This window comes from Myotis nattereri, assembly GCF_964212035.1.
Source record: "Myotis nattereri genome assembly, chromosome: 19".
NCBI lineage: Eukaryota > Metazoa > Chordata > Mammalia > Chiroptera > Vespertilionidae > Myotis > Myotis nattereri.
Window position 1 is genome coordinate 27,822,451 of NC_138095.1, and position 18,607 is coordinate 27,841,057.

General features: G+C 64.9%; 1 protein-coding gene and 1 pseudogene across 2 annotated transcripts; one reads left to right on the top strand and one right to left on the bottom strand.

Moving 5' to 3' along the window:
* Positions 1–1,792: 1,792 nt before the first annotated feature.
* LOC308535054 (large ribosomal subunit protein uL23-like) lies at positions 1,793–2,271 on the bottom strand (annotated as a pseudogene). The gene has a single exon. The product of its transcript is annotated as a large ribosomal subunit protein uL23-like (transcript).
* Positions 2,272–3,099: 828 nt separating this feature from the next.
* On the top strand, positions 3,100–17,750 carry AACS (acetoacetyl-CoA synthetase). Its single transcript, XM_081114198.1, has 18 exons — positions 3,100–3,314; positions 5,963–6,066; positions 6,535–6,655; positions 7,038–7,151; positions 7,386–7,483; positions 7,932–8,046; positions 8,456–8,537; positions 9,262–9,409; positions 9,775–9,855; positions 10,513–10,637; positions 11,627–11,691; positions 11,853–11,975; positions 12,790–12,903; positions 13,012–13,137; positions 13,977–14,046; positions 14,535–14,593; positions 15,593–15,795; positions 16,828–17,750. Exons 1-18 carry the CDS (start codon positions 3,203–3,205, stop codon positions 16,963–16,965), a joined length of 1,998 nt encoding a protein of 665 aa, XP_080970324.1. The 5' UTR covers positions 3,100–3,202; the 3' UTR covers positions 16,966–17,750.
* The last annotated feature ends 857 nt before the right edge of the window (positions 17,751–18,607 follow it).

Consider the following 18,607-nt stretch of genomic DNA (forward strand, 5'->3'; position numbering starts at 1 on the left):
ACACAGCAGGCAGCTCTGGCTTCCACGCAACCTCGCTGCCCAAGGCACAGGCAGGAGATAGAAAAGCAAACAAGTTCATAATCAGGGTGATCTCTATCCCCCCCTTTCCCCACCCCACCCCCAGCTGATGAGCGGGGTCCCTCTGCAGGGAGCTATGACAGACACCCCGTGACCCTGAGAGACAACCTTGAAGAAAGCCCAGAAACAGAGCACAACTGAGCATAAGCAAACAAGACCATGCCCTGAGCAGGAAGCAGGATGAAGCCGGTGCGGGAGGCCTGGGCAGGGGGTGGGAGGAATGTGAAAGGGGTCCTTGGCTGGCTGGGGGAAGGCCGGTGAGTGAGGGTGACGTTGGAACTCACGACAGATGTCTATGTCAGGTGACCCAAGCCGAAGGGTTCCACAGGCTTGGAAGACAGGAACCGAAGAAGACGCTCCCCACCCAGGGCTGAGCTTGGAGGACCTTTCGGACACTTGGCATATCTAGCACGTGCCAAGGCCCTGAGGCACACGGGGCAAGGCCTTGGGGTTGTATGCAAAGTGTGGCTAAAAGTTTGGAAAGTTGTGAGTGAGGGAGAGACGTGATTTACATTGCGAAAGGAATGTTCTAGCTGCCCTAAGGTAATTGAGGGGGGTTGGGTGGGGCCCAATGGGGAGAGCTGTTAAGGGGATTTTGCAATAGTCCACTTGGGGTAGGGTGGTGGTTTGGACTGGGGTGGAGAGGTGGGGACGAGAAGAAGGGGGATGGACAGATCGATAGATAGATCTTTAATAGTTATAGATACATAGAGACCCTCCCCAGTTATTATTAATAGCGTCCCATCTTCGGATCAGGTGGGCGATGAATGTACCAAAGGGAACAGAAGCCGTACTGGTGTGGCTCAGTGGATAGAGCGTTGGCCTGTGGACTGAAGGGTCCCAGGTTCGATTCCGGTCAAGGGCATGTACATCGGTTGTGGGCACATCCCCAGGAGGGGGTGTGCAGGAGGCAGCTGATCGATGTTTCTCTCTCATCGGTGTTTCTGACTCTCTGTCCCTCTCCCTTCCTCTCTGAAATCAATAAAGATATATTAACAAACAAACAAACAAACAAGCAAAAACAAAGGGAGGAGTAGCCCTGGGAGCGGCAAGTGGGGGGAAGGCAAGTGAGATGACCTTTGGCAGCTGTTAGGATGTGCCCGGCAGAAGTCACGACACCTCCCCAGCCCAGTGACTTAAACCAGGATGACAGGTGCTGTTTATTCAACCAGAAGCCCAGCTGCCCGGGCAGCTCAGCGGGAAGGTCTAGGAGCGCTGCGATTGGCTCCGGCGAGTGGGTCTTTCAATTGGGTCATATTGATCCCTGGGGGTGTTCGGTTGTCCTGCACCCACTTAGCGACAGACAATGGCACAGGCTTCTTGGAGCGCACCCCAATTCTGACTGTGGTGCCTCGCCGGCCCCGGGGGGTGACAGCCACCGGCCCACAAAGTTCGCTTTAGTAACTCCCCGCCATTCCCTTCTTTCTGTGCCTTGGACCGTTCTCCTCAGGGGCAAGTTTGGCCCGGATTGCAGTGTCCTGATTGCGGGGCGGCGGAGGCAGCGATATTCACTGACACCGGTTCTTTTAACTGAAAATGCAGTGTTTCCCAATACTTGTAAGTTTCCCCGGATCCATTAAGGTTCATCAGAGAACACGTTTTCACCTGCAGCTTCTCTCCGATTTGCTGTGCGTGAGTCACTAAGATGAATGAAAATGTATTTTTTTTTATAGTGTAAAATTTTTATATTTAGAATGAGGCAGCTGGACTCAGTTTAGATGATTCCAATTTTGTTGGCCACATCCAAAGCATCAGAGGCAGGAGCCAGTCGAACCTATGCCTTCTTCTCGCCATCAGGCCTGATCAGGGTGTGGTCTTCGGCCACCTGTGTCACCGAGCTTCCTCACAGCCCGTCTGACCTGGTGCTTGTTGTTGGCCTGGACAGCCACAGTGAACACTCGTGTTTTATTGTCTTCTATCTTCCTCGTGGCTGACTCAGTAGTCAGGGGGGATCTGATGATGGCAGAGTGGTCAAGCTGGTTTCTCCTGGCTGCGCTCTTCCGAGGGTATTGAGGCTGCCTCCGGAGCCTTAGTGGCTTTGGCTGGCGGAAGGTGGGTGACGTGCGGATCTTCTTGTTTTGTTTTTTTGTGGCTGTGGACGCCTTTCAACACTGCTTTCTTTGCCTCCAAAGCCTTCGCTTTGGCTTCAGCTTTGGGAGGGGCAGGGGCTTCCTTCTTAGCTGTCGGCGCCATCTTCGTAAAAAGGGTCGAAAATGTATTTTTTTAAGAATATATTTTATTGATTTTTTTACAGAGAGGAAGGGAGAGGGATAGAGAGCTAGAAACATCGATGAGAGAGAAACATCCATCAGCTGCCTCCTGCACACCCCCTACTGGGGATGTGCCCACAACCAAGGTACATGCCCCCGGCTGGAATCGAACCTGGGACCTTTCAGTCCGCAGGCCGACGCTCCATCCACTGAGCCAAACCAGTCAGGGCAAAAATGTATTTTATATTTAATCACACCAGGGCCTATTCATTCCAAGGACAGCAGAGCCCCATCCCACTTTGTTATGAAATGCTCAAAAAAAAAAAAAAAAGCGGCCAGACCCTAGCCGGTGTGGTCCAGTGGTTGAGCATCGACCTATGAACCAGGAGACCAGGGTTTGATTCCCCATCAGGGCACATGCCCGGGTTGCGGGCTCCATCCCCAGCGTGGGGCCTGCAGGAGGCAGCCGATGCATGCTTCTCTCTCATCACTGATGTTTCTCTCTCTCCCTCTCTCTCTCTAAAATCAATAAAAATATTTTTTTTTTTTAAAAAAAAGAGTGAATGACTGAACCCCTGACAATCCACGGGCTCGTGGCTCTCGGGGCTGCTTGAACCGCCTCCCGCCCCAGGTGCGCGCGGGGAGCCCGGGTCCAACACGTCTGCGCTGCCCCACCCGCCGCGTGGGCGCGGGCCCGGCGCGGGGACTCCTTTGCGAGGCGCCTCACCCGCGGAAGGTTACACGCGAAAGGGGGCGTGGCCACGGTGGGCGTGGCCTCCGATGGGCGGGTCCGCGGGGGCCGGCGCGCCGGGTGCCGCGTGGTGGGCGGCTGCACCCGGCTCAGTCCAGCGCCCCGCCGAGCCGCTCGCGCCCCGCCGCCTGCCCGCGCCCGCCGCCCCCCGCCCCCTGCAGCCATGTCCAACGAGATCGTGGGGTGCCGGGTGATGTGGGAGCCCGACAGCAAGAAGATCACGCAGATGGATCGCTTCCGGGCGGCCGTGGGCACCTCCTGCGGCCTGGTGCTGGGTGAGTGCACCGGCGGCCTGGGGGACCCCCCGGCCCAGGGGCCCGCTTCCTGGGGCCCGCGGCGCCCCCTTGCCGGGCGTTGCTCTCGGAGCCTCCCCTAGGCATTCGAAGGGCGCCCGATGTCCGGGTTCCCCCTCCTGGGGGTTGGAGGAGCCGCTGGACTGGGGTCCCTCTCCAGGGTGTGCGGCGCCTCGCACGGTGGGGGTGGCCCCCTTGTCTGCGCGGGGCGTCCCCTCCCCACATTCAGGGCGCTGGACTCCTGCCTGCAGCCTCTCCCGGCGTGTGGGGCGTCCTCTCGGTGGGAGGGTCCCCCCTCTGGCCTGGGGACCCCTCAGTCCACAGGGGGGGTGGTCCCCTGCTCCCGAGGTTCCTGCTTGTGGGTTGAGGTGCGCCCTGGGGTCTTGCGCTGCAGCCTGAGGCTCCCTTTCCGCCTGGCAGCCCTTCCCTCTGTTTGTGGGGTCGCTTGCCCGCCCTCAGTACCCTGTGCTGCCCCCTGGTACCCCCACCCCACCCCAGGCTGACCCTGCCAGAAGCCAGCGAGGACTTCCAGGCCGCCCAGGGGGAGGAGGGTCAGGTGGGAGCCTGCCTTTGGGGTTGGGCGAACCCCTCCCCTCTGCTCAGGCTCCCAGCCCCAAGGAGACCTGGAAGGGCCTCCTTCCAGCTGCACCCCAGCCACCTGGGGGGGGGGCTGGGAGGAGGTCTCCTTGCCTGTGTCCCCCCAGCTCCTGCTGGCTTGTCCCACACCACGCTGACCCCCCCCCCCCCTTCCGGCTTTTCAGCTCCTCATGGCTTCTCCTCCCCTCTCCCCCCTGGGTGGGCTGCACCCCTCTCCTCAGTCAGCATCACCTGTCACCCGGCTTGCAGGGGGTGTCCACCTGGCTCCGCCGCCTCTCCCATCCCCCGCCCCCCGGTGCACCTCCCGGGCCCGCTTCCTCTTCCTCCTCCCCTGGCTGGTCCGCCTGCTTCCTGCCGTCCCTCCCGCGCTCGGCACTCCCGCTCAGGGCCGCTGTCGCTGCCAGAGCCGCTGCCAGAGCCGCAGGGAAGCAGGTCTGACTGGTCACTCCTTGGCCCAGGGGCTCCTCGCTGACCGTGGACCTAAGATGGTGCACCTGGCCCCGTCCAGGCCTGCAGAGCATGGCGGCGTCTTCTTCTTTTTCTAAAATGTATTTTTATTGATTTATGGGGGGAAGGGAGAGGGAGAGGGGGAGAGAGAAACATCAATGAGGAGAGAGAATCATGGATCAGCTGCCTCCTGCAGGCCCTCTCCTGGGGATCAAGCCTGTAATCCGGGCCTGTGTCCTGACTGGGAATCGAACCCTGACCTCCTGGTTCGTAGACTGACACTCAACCCCTGAGCCACGCGGGCAGGGGGGTAGGTCAGCTCTTGTCACTGCTCCCAGCAGAGCTCACTGAGGACCCTGCCCGCCAGGCAGACGCTCGGGGGCAGCCTGCAGCCCGGCCAGCGGGCGTGGTGGCGGGCGATGCCAGGCCCTTCCTTGGGCCCCACCAGACATGCCACACGGGCCGCCCTCTCATGAGGGGAGCGCCGCCGCTTTGGGGTACATGCTCTTTGGAACGCCCGTGCCAAGTGCCTTTCTGTACACGCCAGCTGTGGGCCAGCAGCTGGGACAGTGCCAGCCCGTAGCAGGCCGCGTCCCTGTTCTCAGATAGTTCCAGTGCAGTTGGGGGTGGGAAGCTCATGCAAAAATAGCCATGCTCCGGGGTATCAGCTGCCGGGCAGCGTGGCCCACCCCCTGGTGCCTCACTGCACCCCAGGACTATCAGGGTGCCCCTTCCCAGGGCCGAGAAAGTCTCTGCTGAGGTTTGAAGGTACAGGCTGGTCAGAATCCTGCGAGTGGACAGGGAGAGTGGGCAGAGGAAACGCAGGGCTTGCAAACCCAGATGCCTACGGGGCTGAGCAGGCAACGGGCATTCGTGAGAGTTAATCCTGGGTGAGCTCTGTTTTTTGTTTTGTTTTTTTTTTGGTAAATATGTTTTTATTGATTTCAGAGAGGAAAGGAGAGAGAAACATCCATGATGAGAGGGAACCATGGATCGGCTGCCTCCTGCACCCCCCACACTGGGGATCAAGCCGGCAACCTGGGCATGTGCCCTGACCGGGAATGGAACCTTGACCTCAAATCCAACCTTGACCTCCTGGTTCATACGTCCACGCTCAACCACTGAGCCCCGCGGGGCGGGTGACTTCACACAGCAGTGAGCCTTTCCTGTCCCCCCGCCGCGGTGCCCCGTGAGGAGAGGCTGCTGTTTATCACCTCCCTCTTACAGAGGGGGAGACCGAGGCACAGTGCGGGCGGAAGTCACTGGCCTGAGGTCCACAGCTGATCAGTGGTCAAGCCCGGATTGGACCCCCGGCCTTGTGGCTCCGGGGTCCCGGGTCGTAGGCGTGCTGCCGGCTCAGACACGCACCCGCTCCTCCTTGCTCTGTGCCCTGTGGGGACCAGCGGGGGTGGGTTTGCTTCAGCAGAAATCAAGATCCCCTCCGCCTGGCCGTCCTCCTCGGACGCCCGGGGACCACCCGGAGGTGCCGGGGTTCCTCGGGGGGGGGGGGGGCCCGTCTGCTACGGAACTGCTCAGACTTTGCTTCTGAGGTTCATTGAGCCCTGTGCCCTTGACGTTATTTCCAGGAAATTACCATGACCTGTACCAGTGGTCAGTGGAGTCCTATGCAGACTTCTGGGCCGAATTCTGGACATTCAGTGGCATCGTGTCTTCGCGCATGTATGACGAGGTAAGGGGGGGTTCTTGTCACGTGTCATCTTTATGGTTCTGTTCCAAAGTGAAGTGTTCATTTTTAGCCTTTCTCTCTTTCTTTCTTTCCTTCGTTTTTTTAAAAAAATACATTGTTATTGACTTCAGAGAGGGAGAGAGAAACATCCGTGATGAGAGAGAACCCTGGATCGGCTGCCTCCTGCACGCCTCGCCCCCCTGGGGATGGAGCCTGCAACCCGGGCCTGGGCCCTGACCGGGAATCGAACCGTGACCTCCTCCTGGTTCAGAGGCCCACGTTCAGCCCCTGAGCCACGCCGACCGGGCTCACTCTATTTTGTGTGGGGAGAAGGCGGAAGCCCCAACTTCCTAGTTGAGGCCAGTTCAGGGTTTCGTCTGTAAAAGGGGGTACAGGGGGCCTCAGGCTTCCTGGGACGAGGCGTCTCTGCTCTTCATTCGCCTGTGTGCCTGCTCCCTGTCGCTCCCGCAGGTGGTGGACCCCTCCAAAGGGGTGGCGGACGTCCCCGAGTGGTTCGCGGGCAGCCGTCTGAACTACGCGGAGAACCTGCTGCGGCACCCGGAGAACGACAAGGTGGCCCTCTACGTGGCCAGTGAGTCCGGGAGCCACGCCCACGTCCCCGCTCCCCTCCTCCCGCCCTCCTGGGGGTGTCACTCCGGTGCCAGCACAGGAGCCCTGTTACAGAATCACCCATGGGCGCGTGGGCCTGAGTGGGTGTCAGCAGTCACAGCCCGTGAAGCCGTCACCCTGTCCGCTTCCAGATCGTTTCTTTTTAACATATTTTTATTGATTTCAGAGAGGAAGGGAGAGGGAGAGAGAGAAACATCCGTGATGAGAGAGAATCATGGACCGGCCGCCTCCTGCACGCCCCCCCATTGGGGATGGAGCCTGCAGTCCTGCATGCGCCCTGACCGGGAATCGAACCCTGACCTCCTGGTTCCTAGGCCGACGCGACCGTCCTTTTTCTCTTCCAGGGGAGGGCAGGGAGGAGGTCGTGAAGGTGACCTTTGAGGAGCTGCGGCAGCAGGTGGCGTTGTTCGCGGCCGCGATGCGGAAAATGGGCGTGAGGAAAGGAGACCGGGTCGTGGGTGAGTGTTTCGGGGAGAGAGCGAGGCAGAGGGAGGGGCCTGGGTGTGCCTCTCCGGGGGCCGAGCCCGTGGGCATCAGCTGTGTTTGCCAAGCGGGCGGAGAGCCGGCGGGCTTATTGCAGGCCAGCCATCGGGGCCAGGCCCTGTCCGCCCCTTTCAGTGGCAGGACCGGCTGGAACCCTGCTCAGCGTCGGCCCAGAAAGCCCCAGCCCACAGCCTCTCACCCCCCTGCAGGATACCTGCCCAACAGTGAGCACGCCGTGGAGGCCATGCTGGCCGCAGCGAGCATCGGCGCCATCTGGAGCGCCACGTCCCCCGACTTCGGGGTGAACGTGAGTCGGGGTCCCCATGGGAGGGAGGGTCCCTGGGCCCATGTGTGCCCGGGGTGTGCAGCCCGGTCCCCAGGGCCCTCTGTGCGGCCACGCGAGCCGCTTGGGGCCAGCGGGATCCACGCGGGAGGTGCGGGGGGCTGGGACCGGGTCCCTGGGCGCCTCAGCACAGCGGGGAGGGGAGGCCTCTGGGCGAGAAGGCAGCGTGGGGTCCAGGGCCGGGCAGGCGGCTCGGCCGCTTCCTGGGGACGGCGCTGACCCACCTGCGGGGCCGGTCACGTTGGCTGCAGTGACTGGGGGACTGGGGTTTACTGAGTCAAACTGGAACGTTCTGGGAGCCAGTGGGGAGGAAGTTGGGAGCTGTGTGCGGCCTGGGGCGTGGTCGTGGCCCCGGGGCTGCCGAAGGGGGACCGGGGGTGACCCGCCTCCCCCTCCCCTCCCCTCCCCTCAGGGTGTCCTGGACCGGTTTTCCCAAATCCAGCCGAAGCTCATCTTCTCCGTGGAGGCCGTGGTGTACAACGGCAAGGTGCACGGCCACCTGGACAAGCTGCAGCAGGTGGTGAAAGGTGCGGCGGGGGCTGAGCTGGCCTTGGGGGGCGGGGGGGGGCCAGGGCAGGGGCGGGGGCACAGAGACGGGAGCCCCCAGGACTCACCAAGGCCTCTGCAAGCTGCAAAGAGTTCCCTGTGGCCTGGCCCGTGTGGCTCAGTGGTTGAGCATCGATCTAGGAACCAGGAGGTCAGGGTTTGAGTCCTGGTCAGGGCACAGGCCTAGGTTGTGGGCTCGATCCCCAGTGGGGGGTGTGCAGGAGGCAGCCGATCCATGACTCTCTCTCATCATGAATGTTTCTCTCTCTCCCTCTTCCTTCCTCTCTGAGTCAATAAAAACGTATTAAACAAACAAGAACCCTGTGGACCCCGTGGCAGACGCCGCGCCAGCCGCGCCAGTGCCTGTCACTCGGTTTGCTCCTCCCCCAGGGCTGCCGGACCTGGAGAAGGTGGTGGTGATCCCCTACGTCGCCCCCCGGGAGGAGGTGGACATCTCCAAGGTCCCCGACAGGTGAGTCGGCCTCGCGGTCGGCCGTGCACTGCAGACCGCAGGGGAGAAAGGCATTTTCTCTGGCCGCAGCGATTGGATGGGCGCGTGCGGGAGGCGGGGTGAGGGGGCAAACAGACGGGGCGCCCGGGCTCTGCACGAAGCACCTCTCAACCTCCCTCAGCGGCTCCCTGCCCAGCAGCCACAGGGTAGCGCTCAGAGCCCCTTCTCCACAGTGGTTATGTAGAAGCACTTTATTATTGTTGTTGTTGTTATTATTTATTTTAAAGTATTTTTATTGATTTCAGAGAGGAAGGGAGGGGAGGGAGAGAGAGAGAAACATCAATGAGGAGAGAGAAGCACTGACTGGCTGCCTCCTGCACGCCTCCCGCTGGGGATGGAGTCCGCAACCCGGGCCTGTGCCCCGACCGGGAATCGAACTGTGACCTCCTGGTTCCTGGGTCCCGCTCACCCACTGAGCCTGGACGCCGGGCTGTTGCAGCGCTTTAGGAAAGAGCCAGCCCGCCGCTGTCGGCTCTGTTAGCAGCTGGAAATGGTCACCTGTTCCCCCGGCTGCCCCCCAGGTCCCCGAGGTTGGGAGGCGCGGCTTCTCCCCTCTCTGGCTTCCCCTCCAGAAGGAAGGGCTCGTTTCCCAGGAGCCCAGGCTCTGGCCCCGCCCGGCTGGACCGGAGGGAGCGGGGCGCGTGGGGCGGAGGGCGTGTCACTGTGACCCCGGTCTCGCCCGCAGCGTGTTTCTGGATGACTTCCTGGCGACCGGGAAAGGGGACCAGGCGCCCCAGCTGGAGTTCGAGCAGCTGCCCTTCAGCCACCCGCTGTTCATCATGTTCTCCTCGGGCACCACCGGCGCGCCCAAGTGCATGGTGCACTCCGCGGGGGTAGGGCTCCCGCCGGCTCCCCGCCTCCCACCTCACCCCGTCCTCCCACCGACCCCGTCCTCCTGGACATCTGGGATGGAGCCGGCGTGGGGAGCTGCTGTGCCCGGGCTGGGCGGGCGGCACCACGGTGGTGGGCACACGCTCCAGGCGCAGCCGCTTCTCCCACTGCCCCTGGCCTTCTTGCGGGCCACCTGGCAGCTCCCTCCACACCTGGCTTTCCAGAGCCTCCCAGCATCTGGGTTAGACCCGCTCATAGCCCTTGTCCCCCCCCCCAGTGCTCCTGTCCCCCCCAGACCCCCGTTCCTGCCCCCAGTGCTCCTGCCCCCGCCTCTGCGGCGCTCACGGGGTCCCCCACCCCCCCGCAGGGCACCCTCATCCAGCACCTGAAGGAGCACATTCTCCACGGCGACATGAGCAGCAGCGACATCCTCCTCTATTACACCACGGTGAGCGCGGAGCAGGGGGCGGGGGGCTGTGGGGGAGTGGGCCGTGGCTCCGGAGACACAGTGGGGGGCTGTGCTCAGAGGGGCGCCCGTCCCTGCGGCTTTGGGCTCAGCTTTGGCGTCCTCACCTCCTGGCCTCCCTGGGCGCAGGTGTCAGCAGTGAGCCGCCCGCCCCCTGGGCTGCAGGTGGAGCGGCTTCCCCTGGCCACTCGCTCGCCGCTGCGCTTCCCCTGAGCCTCCAGCAGGAGGCAGCCTCGCACACACCCTGACGTTGGCCTCAGGGCCCCTGGGTCTGGAAATTAATGGTGTTTGGGGCCGGGAGGTCTGTGGCTGTTAGGGCAGCAGTAAGACGTGTCTGCAGGTGGCTCGCCCAGTAACAGCCACAGCTGGGGACCCGGGTGTGGGGACCAGGCCGCCGAGGGAGGCTGCGCGGGGAGAGCACAGCTGCCCCCACGCCCGGGAGCCGGGCCCCCTGTCCGCGTCCCGGGAGCGAGGGAGTGTGGCCTACGGTGCCACCCGCCATGCCTGCGTCCTGGCCTCGCCTCGGCCCCGCCGGCTGCCCGCTGATCTCGGTGCCTTTCGCTGAGCGTGTGCCCCGGAACCACCCACAGAGGTGGCTGACCCGCGCTGTCTGTCTGTCCGTCCGTCTGCCCGCTGCAGGTGGGCTGGATGATGTGGAACTGGATGGTGTCCGCGCTGGCCACGGGCGCTGCGCTGGTCCTGTACGACGGCTCCCCGCTGGTGCCCACGCCCAACGTGCTCTGGGACCTGGTGGACAGGCTCGGGTAAGCTGACCGCACCCCGCACCCCCACCCGCTGGCCGGGACCCTCACCCGTGTGCTCAGCCTTCTCTGCCCTGCCTGGCGGCTCTGGGCTGGGGGCGGTGGGATCTGAGGAGCAGAGTTGAAGCCAGTTAAGAGGAGCGTCCTGCCCTCCTGGTCCCTGGGACTGTGAAACCGGGAAGGAGGAGGCGCCCCGCCCCTCTAAGCCCCTCCTCCCTGTAGGAAGTGGCCCCGCCCCTCTCTAAGCCCCTCCTCCTGGTAGGAGGTGCCCCACCCCTCTCTAAGCCCCTCCTCCTGGTAGGAGGTGGCCCCGCCCTCTAAGCCCCTCCTCCTGGTAGGAGATGCCCCGCCCCCTAAGCCCCTCCTCCTGGTAGGAGGTGGCCCTGCCCTCTAAGCCCCTCCTCCTGGTAGGAGATGCCCCGCCCCCTAAGCCCCTCCTCCTGGTAGGAGGTGGCCCTGCCCTCTAAGCCCCTCCTCCTGGTAGGAGATGCCCCGCCCCCTGAGCCTCTCCTCCTGGTGGGAGGTGGCCCCGCCCTCTAAGCCCCTCCTCCTGGTAGGAGATGCCCCGCCCCCTGAGCCCCTCCTCCTGGTGGGAGGTGGCCCCGCCCCTCTAAGCCCCTCCTCCGGATCCCTGTGGGGAGCTGTCAGGCCGGCTCCCCAGCGATTCCTTTGCTGAGGGCTTCGCGCTCACCGCGGAGCCGAGGGGCTGGGCGTCAGCCGCGCTCTGGAGCGTCCTCATTAGCTGAGCTGAGCCTGTGCGAGGAGGGCAAACCGGCGCCGCTGGCATTTTTAAACCCTCGGCCATTAACATTTCAAATATCACGCTGCGGCCTGGGCAATATTTAAATCCTGACATTTGGCTCCTCCCTAACGAGACCGAAAGGTTAACCACGTCCCGGGAACGAGTATCCGTTCAGCCGGGTTGGGCACACGGATCGGAGGGGAGGAACCTCGCGGAGCTCGGAGTGACCCCTTTCTCTCCTGTGCCCCAGCATCACCATCCTGGGAACCGGGGCCAAGTGGCTGTCGGTGCTGGAGGAGAGAGACCTGAAGCCAGGTGAGCCCCTGACCGCCAGCCAGGGAGGCAGCCCCCTCGCCCCCTCCACCTCTTGTCCCTGTCCCCCCCCCTCCGGAGGCCGCCCTCCCCCCGCCCCCTTCCCGCAGGGAAGCCAGCCCGCAGGTGCAGGCGGGGTTTCACCTCTCTGCTTCCTCGCGCAGCGGAAACGCACAGTCTGCAGACGCTGCACACGATCCTGTCCACGGGCTCCCCGCTCAAAGCGCAGAGCTACGAGTACGTGTACACGTGCGTCAAGAGCAGCGTCCTGCTGGGCTCCATCTCAGGTGCGGCCGCTGGGGCTGGAGGCCGGGGGGCTGGAGGCTGGGGGGCTGGAGTCTGGGGAGGCTGGGGGGCTGGAGGCCGGGGAGGCCGGGGGGCTGGAGGCCGGGGGGGCCGGGGCTGGAGGCCGGGGGGCTGGAGGCTGGGGGGCCGGGGCCCGGGGGCTGGAGGCCGGGGGCCGGGGTCCTGCAGGGCTCAGCGGGGTGGGCGCCCGACCAGGCTGGTCCCCAGGAGCCTGCGCTCGCCCTCTGGCCCCGCGGTGCCTGCAGGTGGATCTGATGGGCGAAGCACCCGTTTCCCATGAGCCTGAGTCTCACCTTCCCGCGGGAGCCCGAGAGGAGGTTCATTTAGGCTCCACTCCCACAGGGCGACGGTCGGAGAGTCACCCCGACACAGGAGGCCTGCGCCTCGGTCTCGTCTCCTTGCCATTTCTCCTGTGAAGCTGCCCCTCTGTCTAGAACTTTCCAGTATTTTTTCCAGTATTTATATATATATACTTGTATTGATGTCAGAGACAGGAAGGAAGAAGGGGAGAGAAACGTCCATGGTGAGAGAGAATCATGGGTCGGCTGCCTCCTGCTCGCCCCCCACTGGGGATGGAGCCCGCAACCGGGCCTGTGCCCTGACCGGAACCGAACTGGGACCTCCTGGTTCCTGGGCCACCGCTGGTCCACTGAGCCCCGCGGGGGGCCGGGCCATCGCCGTGCTCACGGGGAGGACGGGGCTGTGCTGTGGGGTCTTCCTCCTCGTTGCTCACTCGTGAGAAACAAGCCCTTGGTCTCCGTTCTCTGACTCGGAATCCGTCTCTCGCTGTCGCAGGCGGCACCGACATCATCTCCTGCTTCATGGGCCAGAACGTCTCTCTCCCCGTCTACAAAGGCGAGATCCAGGCCCGCAACCTGGGCATGGCCGTGGAGGCCTGGGATGAGGCAGGTACGGCACCGCCGCCTCGGGACGGGGTGTGAGTGGGGCCGTGGGAGCGCGCGGGGTGGGTCGGCTCCGTGCCGGCTGCGTGTCCTCGGCTGACCTCCCCTCCCCCAGGCAGGGCCGTCTGGGGGGAGAGCGGCGAGCTGGTGTGCACCCGGCCCTTCCCCTGCCAGCCCACGCACTTCTGGAATGACGAGGCGGGCAGCAAGTACCGCAAGGCCTACTTCTCCAAGTTCCCGGGTAGGCGGGCCTGTGGGTCCGATTCCGGACGTCCCCTCCCCGTGCCCCTACCCCCGACAGCCCCCCACCTCCCGCCCTGCCCGCAGCCCAGAGAGGCCGCACCCACGCAGCTCCTGGCGCCGGGGGCGGACGGGAACTCTGGGGAGCACTTCGTCCCGTCCGCGTGAAGCATCCTGTGCGCGGGAATCTGGGCTCAGCCTCATCTTGACCACGTCTGTGCCCAGAGCCCCGTGGCCCCACGTGGCCCCAGCCACACGATGGCCTGCTGGCTCGCTCGCTCAGAGAGAGGGCCCCTGCCAGGGGGTTGCCACCTGGGCCTCTGCCTTCGGCCTCACACCCGTCCCCCAGTCCCACAGAGATGTCGGGCAGGGCTCTCTGGGCCGGAATGGTTCGGGCCGCCGGCCACCCGCACAGACGCACACCTCGCGGGCGCCTCGCCCTGAGCAGGAGGCGCTGGTTTAAGCTCCGCCGCCCGCCGCCCTTAGCGCACTCGGCCAGCGGCGGTAGAGCTGGGACCTCAGCGCCGTCTGTCCGGGGCTGTTTGTGCGAAGGGCTTGCTTCCTGCAGGCTCGAGAGCAAGCATGTCAAACTCACGCCCTCGGGCCGCATGCCTCCTTTGTTTGGCCCGTGTTAGCCTTTGAGTTTGACATGCTTGCTCTCGAGGGAATCTGATTGGGCATAAACCACACGTGGAGAATCAGAACAGGCAGGTGACAGGCACCTTTGCCCTGTCCCACCCCCACCCCATACCATGTGGTTTCCGGCTGGGCTCCTGGGTGACCCCTCCCCTCGGGGTGACCCCTTCCCCTCGGGGTGACCCAGCGCCTCTGCTGCCGCAGGTGTCTGGGCGCATGGCGACTACTGCAAGATCAACCCCAAGACGGGGGGCATCATCATGCTGGGCCGCAGGTGAGGGTCTGGTTGCCCCCCTTCCCTGGAGCCCCTCTTCCCGAGGCCGCCGCCTGTGTCAGCTTCCCACGGGCCTGGCTCACCTTCCTGGCCTGGGAGCTGGGTGGGGGTGGGGGTGGTGGGTGGTGGTGGGGGCGTAGGGAGAGGCCCGCACCAGAGGCACTGTGGGTGACCGTCACAGGCGGCAGCTCTCCCGGTCGGGGCTCGTGGGTCCTGGGGCCCCCACAGCGGGAGGGACCCTGCACGGGGAGGCGCAGCAAGGGGCCAGGGTGTCCACACGAGGGGGCTGCCTCGGTATCTGGCTCTGAGTTTAGGGGAGGGAGGGAGGGAGGGCTGGTCGGGATCAGAAGAGGGGACGCGAGCCTTCCGTGGCCGGCTGTGTGGAAAGGGGGTGCCCACCACGCGGGCCCCTCTGCTCCACGCCTCGCTCCTCTGGGACGTGGCTCGCTCAGGAGCTGCTCTGCGTTCACGCCCCCGTCTCTCCCCAGCGACGGCACGCTCAACCCCAACGGAGTGCGCTTCGGCAGCTCGGAGATCTATAACATCGGTAGGCGCTCCCTCTCCAGTCGTGCTCCAGTCCCCCAGGAGGGAGGGTGTCCTGCGGGGAGCCCCGAGGTCAGCTTCCCCACGACCTCCCCTCTGGCCCCGTGCCTCCTGCTGTGAGTCGGACCCGGATGAGCGTGTCCTTCATGGGATGTACCTCGTCCCCATCGCTTGCAGCTCCCAGGACCTCAGGAGGGGGCTCTTTGGGGGTCCCCAGCCCAGCCACCCCCCATCGCTGCCCTGTTCCTGGTGAGCTGTGTGAGGTTGGTTACCTGTGCCTGCTCCTTGTGAGTGAAGGTACAGAGCACAGAGAGGTTGCACGAGTGCTGAAGGTCACACAGCACTACACAGGGCGCCAAATACAGGGTGGGCCCCTGGGCCTCACAGCTGCACACCCCCCACTGGGGATGGAGCCCGCAACCCGGGCATGGGCCCCACTGGGAATCGAACCGTGACCTCCTGGTTCATAGGTTGACGCTCAACCACTGAGCCACGCTGGCCGGGCTTTACATTTTTTAAACTTAAATTGATTAATCCTCACCTGAGGATATTTTTTCCATTAATTTTTTTAGAGAGAGTGGAAGGGAGGGGGAGAGAGAGAAAAACATTGATGTGAGAGAGACACATGGATTGGTTGCCGCCTGCATGGCCCGACTGGAGCCAGAGATGGAACCTGCAACCCAGGTACATGCCCTTGACCGGGAATCGACCCTGTGACCCTTCAGTGCCTGGGCCGAGGCTCTAACCACTGAGAACACTGGCCGGGACAAGCCTCCTTAAAAAAATTTAATCTTGGAGTCAGGGTCGCACATGCCTCCTCCTCGGAGACCATCCAGCTCAAGGGGGCGCTGTCTCCCCGGTGGGGTGATTGTCCACCTGTCCCCGCACCCCGAGGGCTACCACCGGGAGGGCTGGGAGAAGGGCCCGGCTCCCCTGCGCCTCTCCCCGGGGGGCGGGCCGGCCCGCAGCGGCCGCGTGGCTGAAGCCTGGCCCCGTCCCGCAGTGGAGGCCTTCGAGGAGGTGAGCGACAGCCTGTGCGTCCCGCAGCACAGCCGGGACGGCGAGGAGCGCGTGGTGCTCTTCCTGCGCATGGCGGCGGGCCACGCCTTCCGGCCCGCCCTGGTGCAGCGCATCCGCGACGCCATCCGCAGCGGCCTGTCCGCCCGGCACGTGCCCAGCCTCATCCTGGAGACCAAGGGCATCCCGGTGCGTACACCCCGACAGGCCTGCCCCGCTCCCCGCCCCCCGCCCCCCGCCTCCACCCCCTGCCCCCTGGCGGCGGCCGCCTGCGCACTGGCACCTCCCGTGGGCCCACGCGCTTGGGACTCATCGCCAGGCTGGCTCCGGCTTTATATAGAGCTTGTCCCTGTTGCCTGGCAACAAGTCCTTTTTCCCCTGCCACCCCCCGTTTTTAACCCTTCCTAAATCGCACCACAAAGCAGCTTCTGCTAGACGCCCCTGTTCAGAGAGCAAGCAGGCCCAGCCCTGCACCCCCCTGCACCGCTCGTCCCCCCGCTTTCCCCGCGTTCCCCATGCGGTTTTAGCGGGTTCTCGGGATTCCCAATGAGACACTCCAGCCGCTCTCGCCGGTTCATTTCAAGTTCCGCCTGGCAATGACCTGCGTCTATTTAGGGGCCTGAGCGCTGTCCGTGCACCCCCCCTCCCCCCATGTGAGTGAGTGGGGTCGGATCACAGCACCAGGGATCTGTCAGCTGAGAGAGGGAAGTGCTGTGCGCATGTGTGTGCGTGCGCGTGTGTGCACAGGCGACTAAAGTCAGACCAGCGGCCGGCGGAGCAGCTGTTCCCGCGGCCAGCAGGTGGCGCTGCGGCCCCGCCCCGCCCCGCCCCGCGTTCACTGCGGGCTGCTCCTGTTTAAACGGGGCGCACACACTTCCTTTCCCCTTTGGTGACGCGGGGGTGTGTGTGCCCACAGCTTGGGCGTCCTCCCCCTCCCTCGGCTCTCGGTGACTGTGGGGCCGCCCCTGGCCAGGAAGCAGCCGCGGCTCGCCTGGCATCAGCGCTGGTTTTGTCGGCTGGTGGGGGGTCCGGATGACCAGCTCCCGCGGCCAGCCCTGTCCTTCCCTGTCCTTCCGCGGGCGCTCGGACGCGCCTAAAGCTCGCCGTCGGGCGGGCGGGGGCTGAGGCCCAGGCTGGGGCTGGTCTCCGGGGGGGAGGCGCGGGGCGGGCGGAGCGAGGGGCTCCTCCCCGGGGGTAACCGCCGGTCCCCTCCGCCCGCAGTACACCCTCAACGGCAAGAAGGTGGAAGTCGCTGTGAAGCAGGTCATCGCGGGGCAGGCCGTGGACCCCCGCGGCGCCTTCTCCAACCCCGAGGCCCTGGAGCTGTACCGCCACGTGCCCGAGCTGCAGGGCTTCTGAGCGCCCCCCGCCCCCGCGGCGGCGCTGTCCGGCTGGGGTCCAGGACGGGGCCCAGACCCGCAGCTCTGCTCCCGCGGAGGGCGCCCGGCCGGGGGCTGGGGAGGACCCTGCCCTCCATCCGGGCGGGCCTGGTCTGCCCGCGCCAGTGCGTGGACCTGCCCTGGAGGCCGGGGCGCAGGCCGGGCGTGGCAGTGAGTGCGGAGGGTGTCCGTGCTGGGCCCGCAGCCCCCCTCGGCCTCCCCCGCGGCCCGCTCCGCGCTGTTCAGGTGCAGATCTGCGCCTCGGGCTCCGGCCGCGGGTCCTCAGGGCCGTCTGTCGGGGTTGCCAGGACCCGGTAGCCGACCGCGTGCGCCTCCCGGCGGTGGAGGGGACACGCCGTTCCTGGTGGGCGCGGCCCCGGAGCAGGCGGTCCCGCCGCGGAGGGAGTGGGCTTCCGGCTGCATCGGGCGTTATTCATGGACCTAACGGATTAACGTCTCAGGTGACCTGTCTGGTGCGCGGGCGCTTGGCGAGCTGGCTGTCCCTCCTGAGCGCGCCCCGGGCGGCGGGCGCCTCGCTCCTCGGGTCGGAGATGGTGACCCCCCCCCCCCCCCCCCCCCCGCCAGCGCGCCCCGGGCCAAGGTCGGCGGTGTCGTGTTCTTCCTCTTCCGCTGGGCGCTTGTGTCCACTTCGTGTCCTTTGCACGGAGCGCAGTGAAGGACTTTGCTGAACCCTTTCCTTCTGATCACACGCCTGTAGGGGAAGGTGCCCCGGGAAGGCAGTGCAATAAACACGTGTGCGCCCCCCGTGCTGCGTGCTCGCGTGTTTTCTCGGAAGGGGCGTCGGCTCCGCAGGCAGGAGGCGGGCTGGGCGTGGGGACGGCAGGAGCCCGCCATGTCCCTCTCCCCCCCCCCCCCCCCCCCCCCCCCAGCCATCCATCCGTGGGAAGCACAGCCGGGCGCTGCCTTCAGAGCCGGCTGCCTGGGCTCAAGTCCCGGCTGGACCAGCTGGGCCCCTCGGTCCGTGTCCCGGCCACTCGGGGCCTCAGCTTCCCCGCCTGGAACACGGGACCGTGGACACTCGCCAACCTGGCGGTAGGAACAGCGGTCTCCAGCCGTGGCCAGGGCGCAGGTCTCCGCGGCACCTGGTTCCCGCTTGGCCCCGCACCTGTTTGGTTGTTTGGATCCCGTTTAGAATCTGGGAGGTTTCACCGCTGCTCTTGAAATCGCCTGGTGGGAAGTTCACACCGGCTGACCGCCTGCACCACGGGACACCCTTCGAAGGCCTTGACATGCTTTGTTTATTTATTTAATTTAAAATATGATTTTAGAGAGGAAGGGGGAGAGAGAAACATCCAAGGGAGAGAGACATCCGTCAGCTGCCTCCTGCACGCCCCGCCCCTCCCCCCGCTGCGGGGGATGGAGCCCACACCCCGGGCCTGTGCCCTGACCTGGATCCAGCCAATGACCATGTCCTGCAGGGGACAACCCAACCAGCGGAGCCACAGCGGCCAGGGCTGGGGGGCGGTTCTCGAATGTTGAGATGGAGGAACACACGTCAGACTGCAGTGCAATCATCAATCGCCATGTACGTCTCCAAGGCACCAGCCCTCGCTCGAGCTGTGGCCTCCAGTCAGATTTGGGGGGGCCAATTCGTGTGTCAG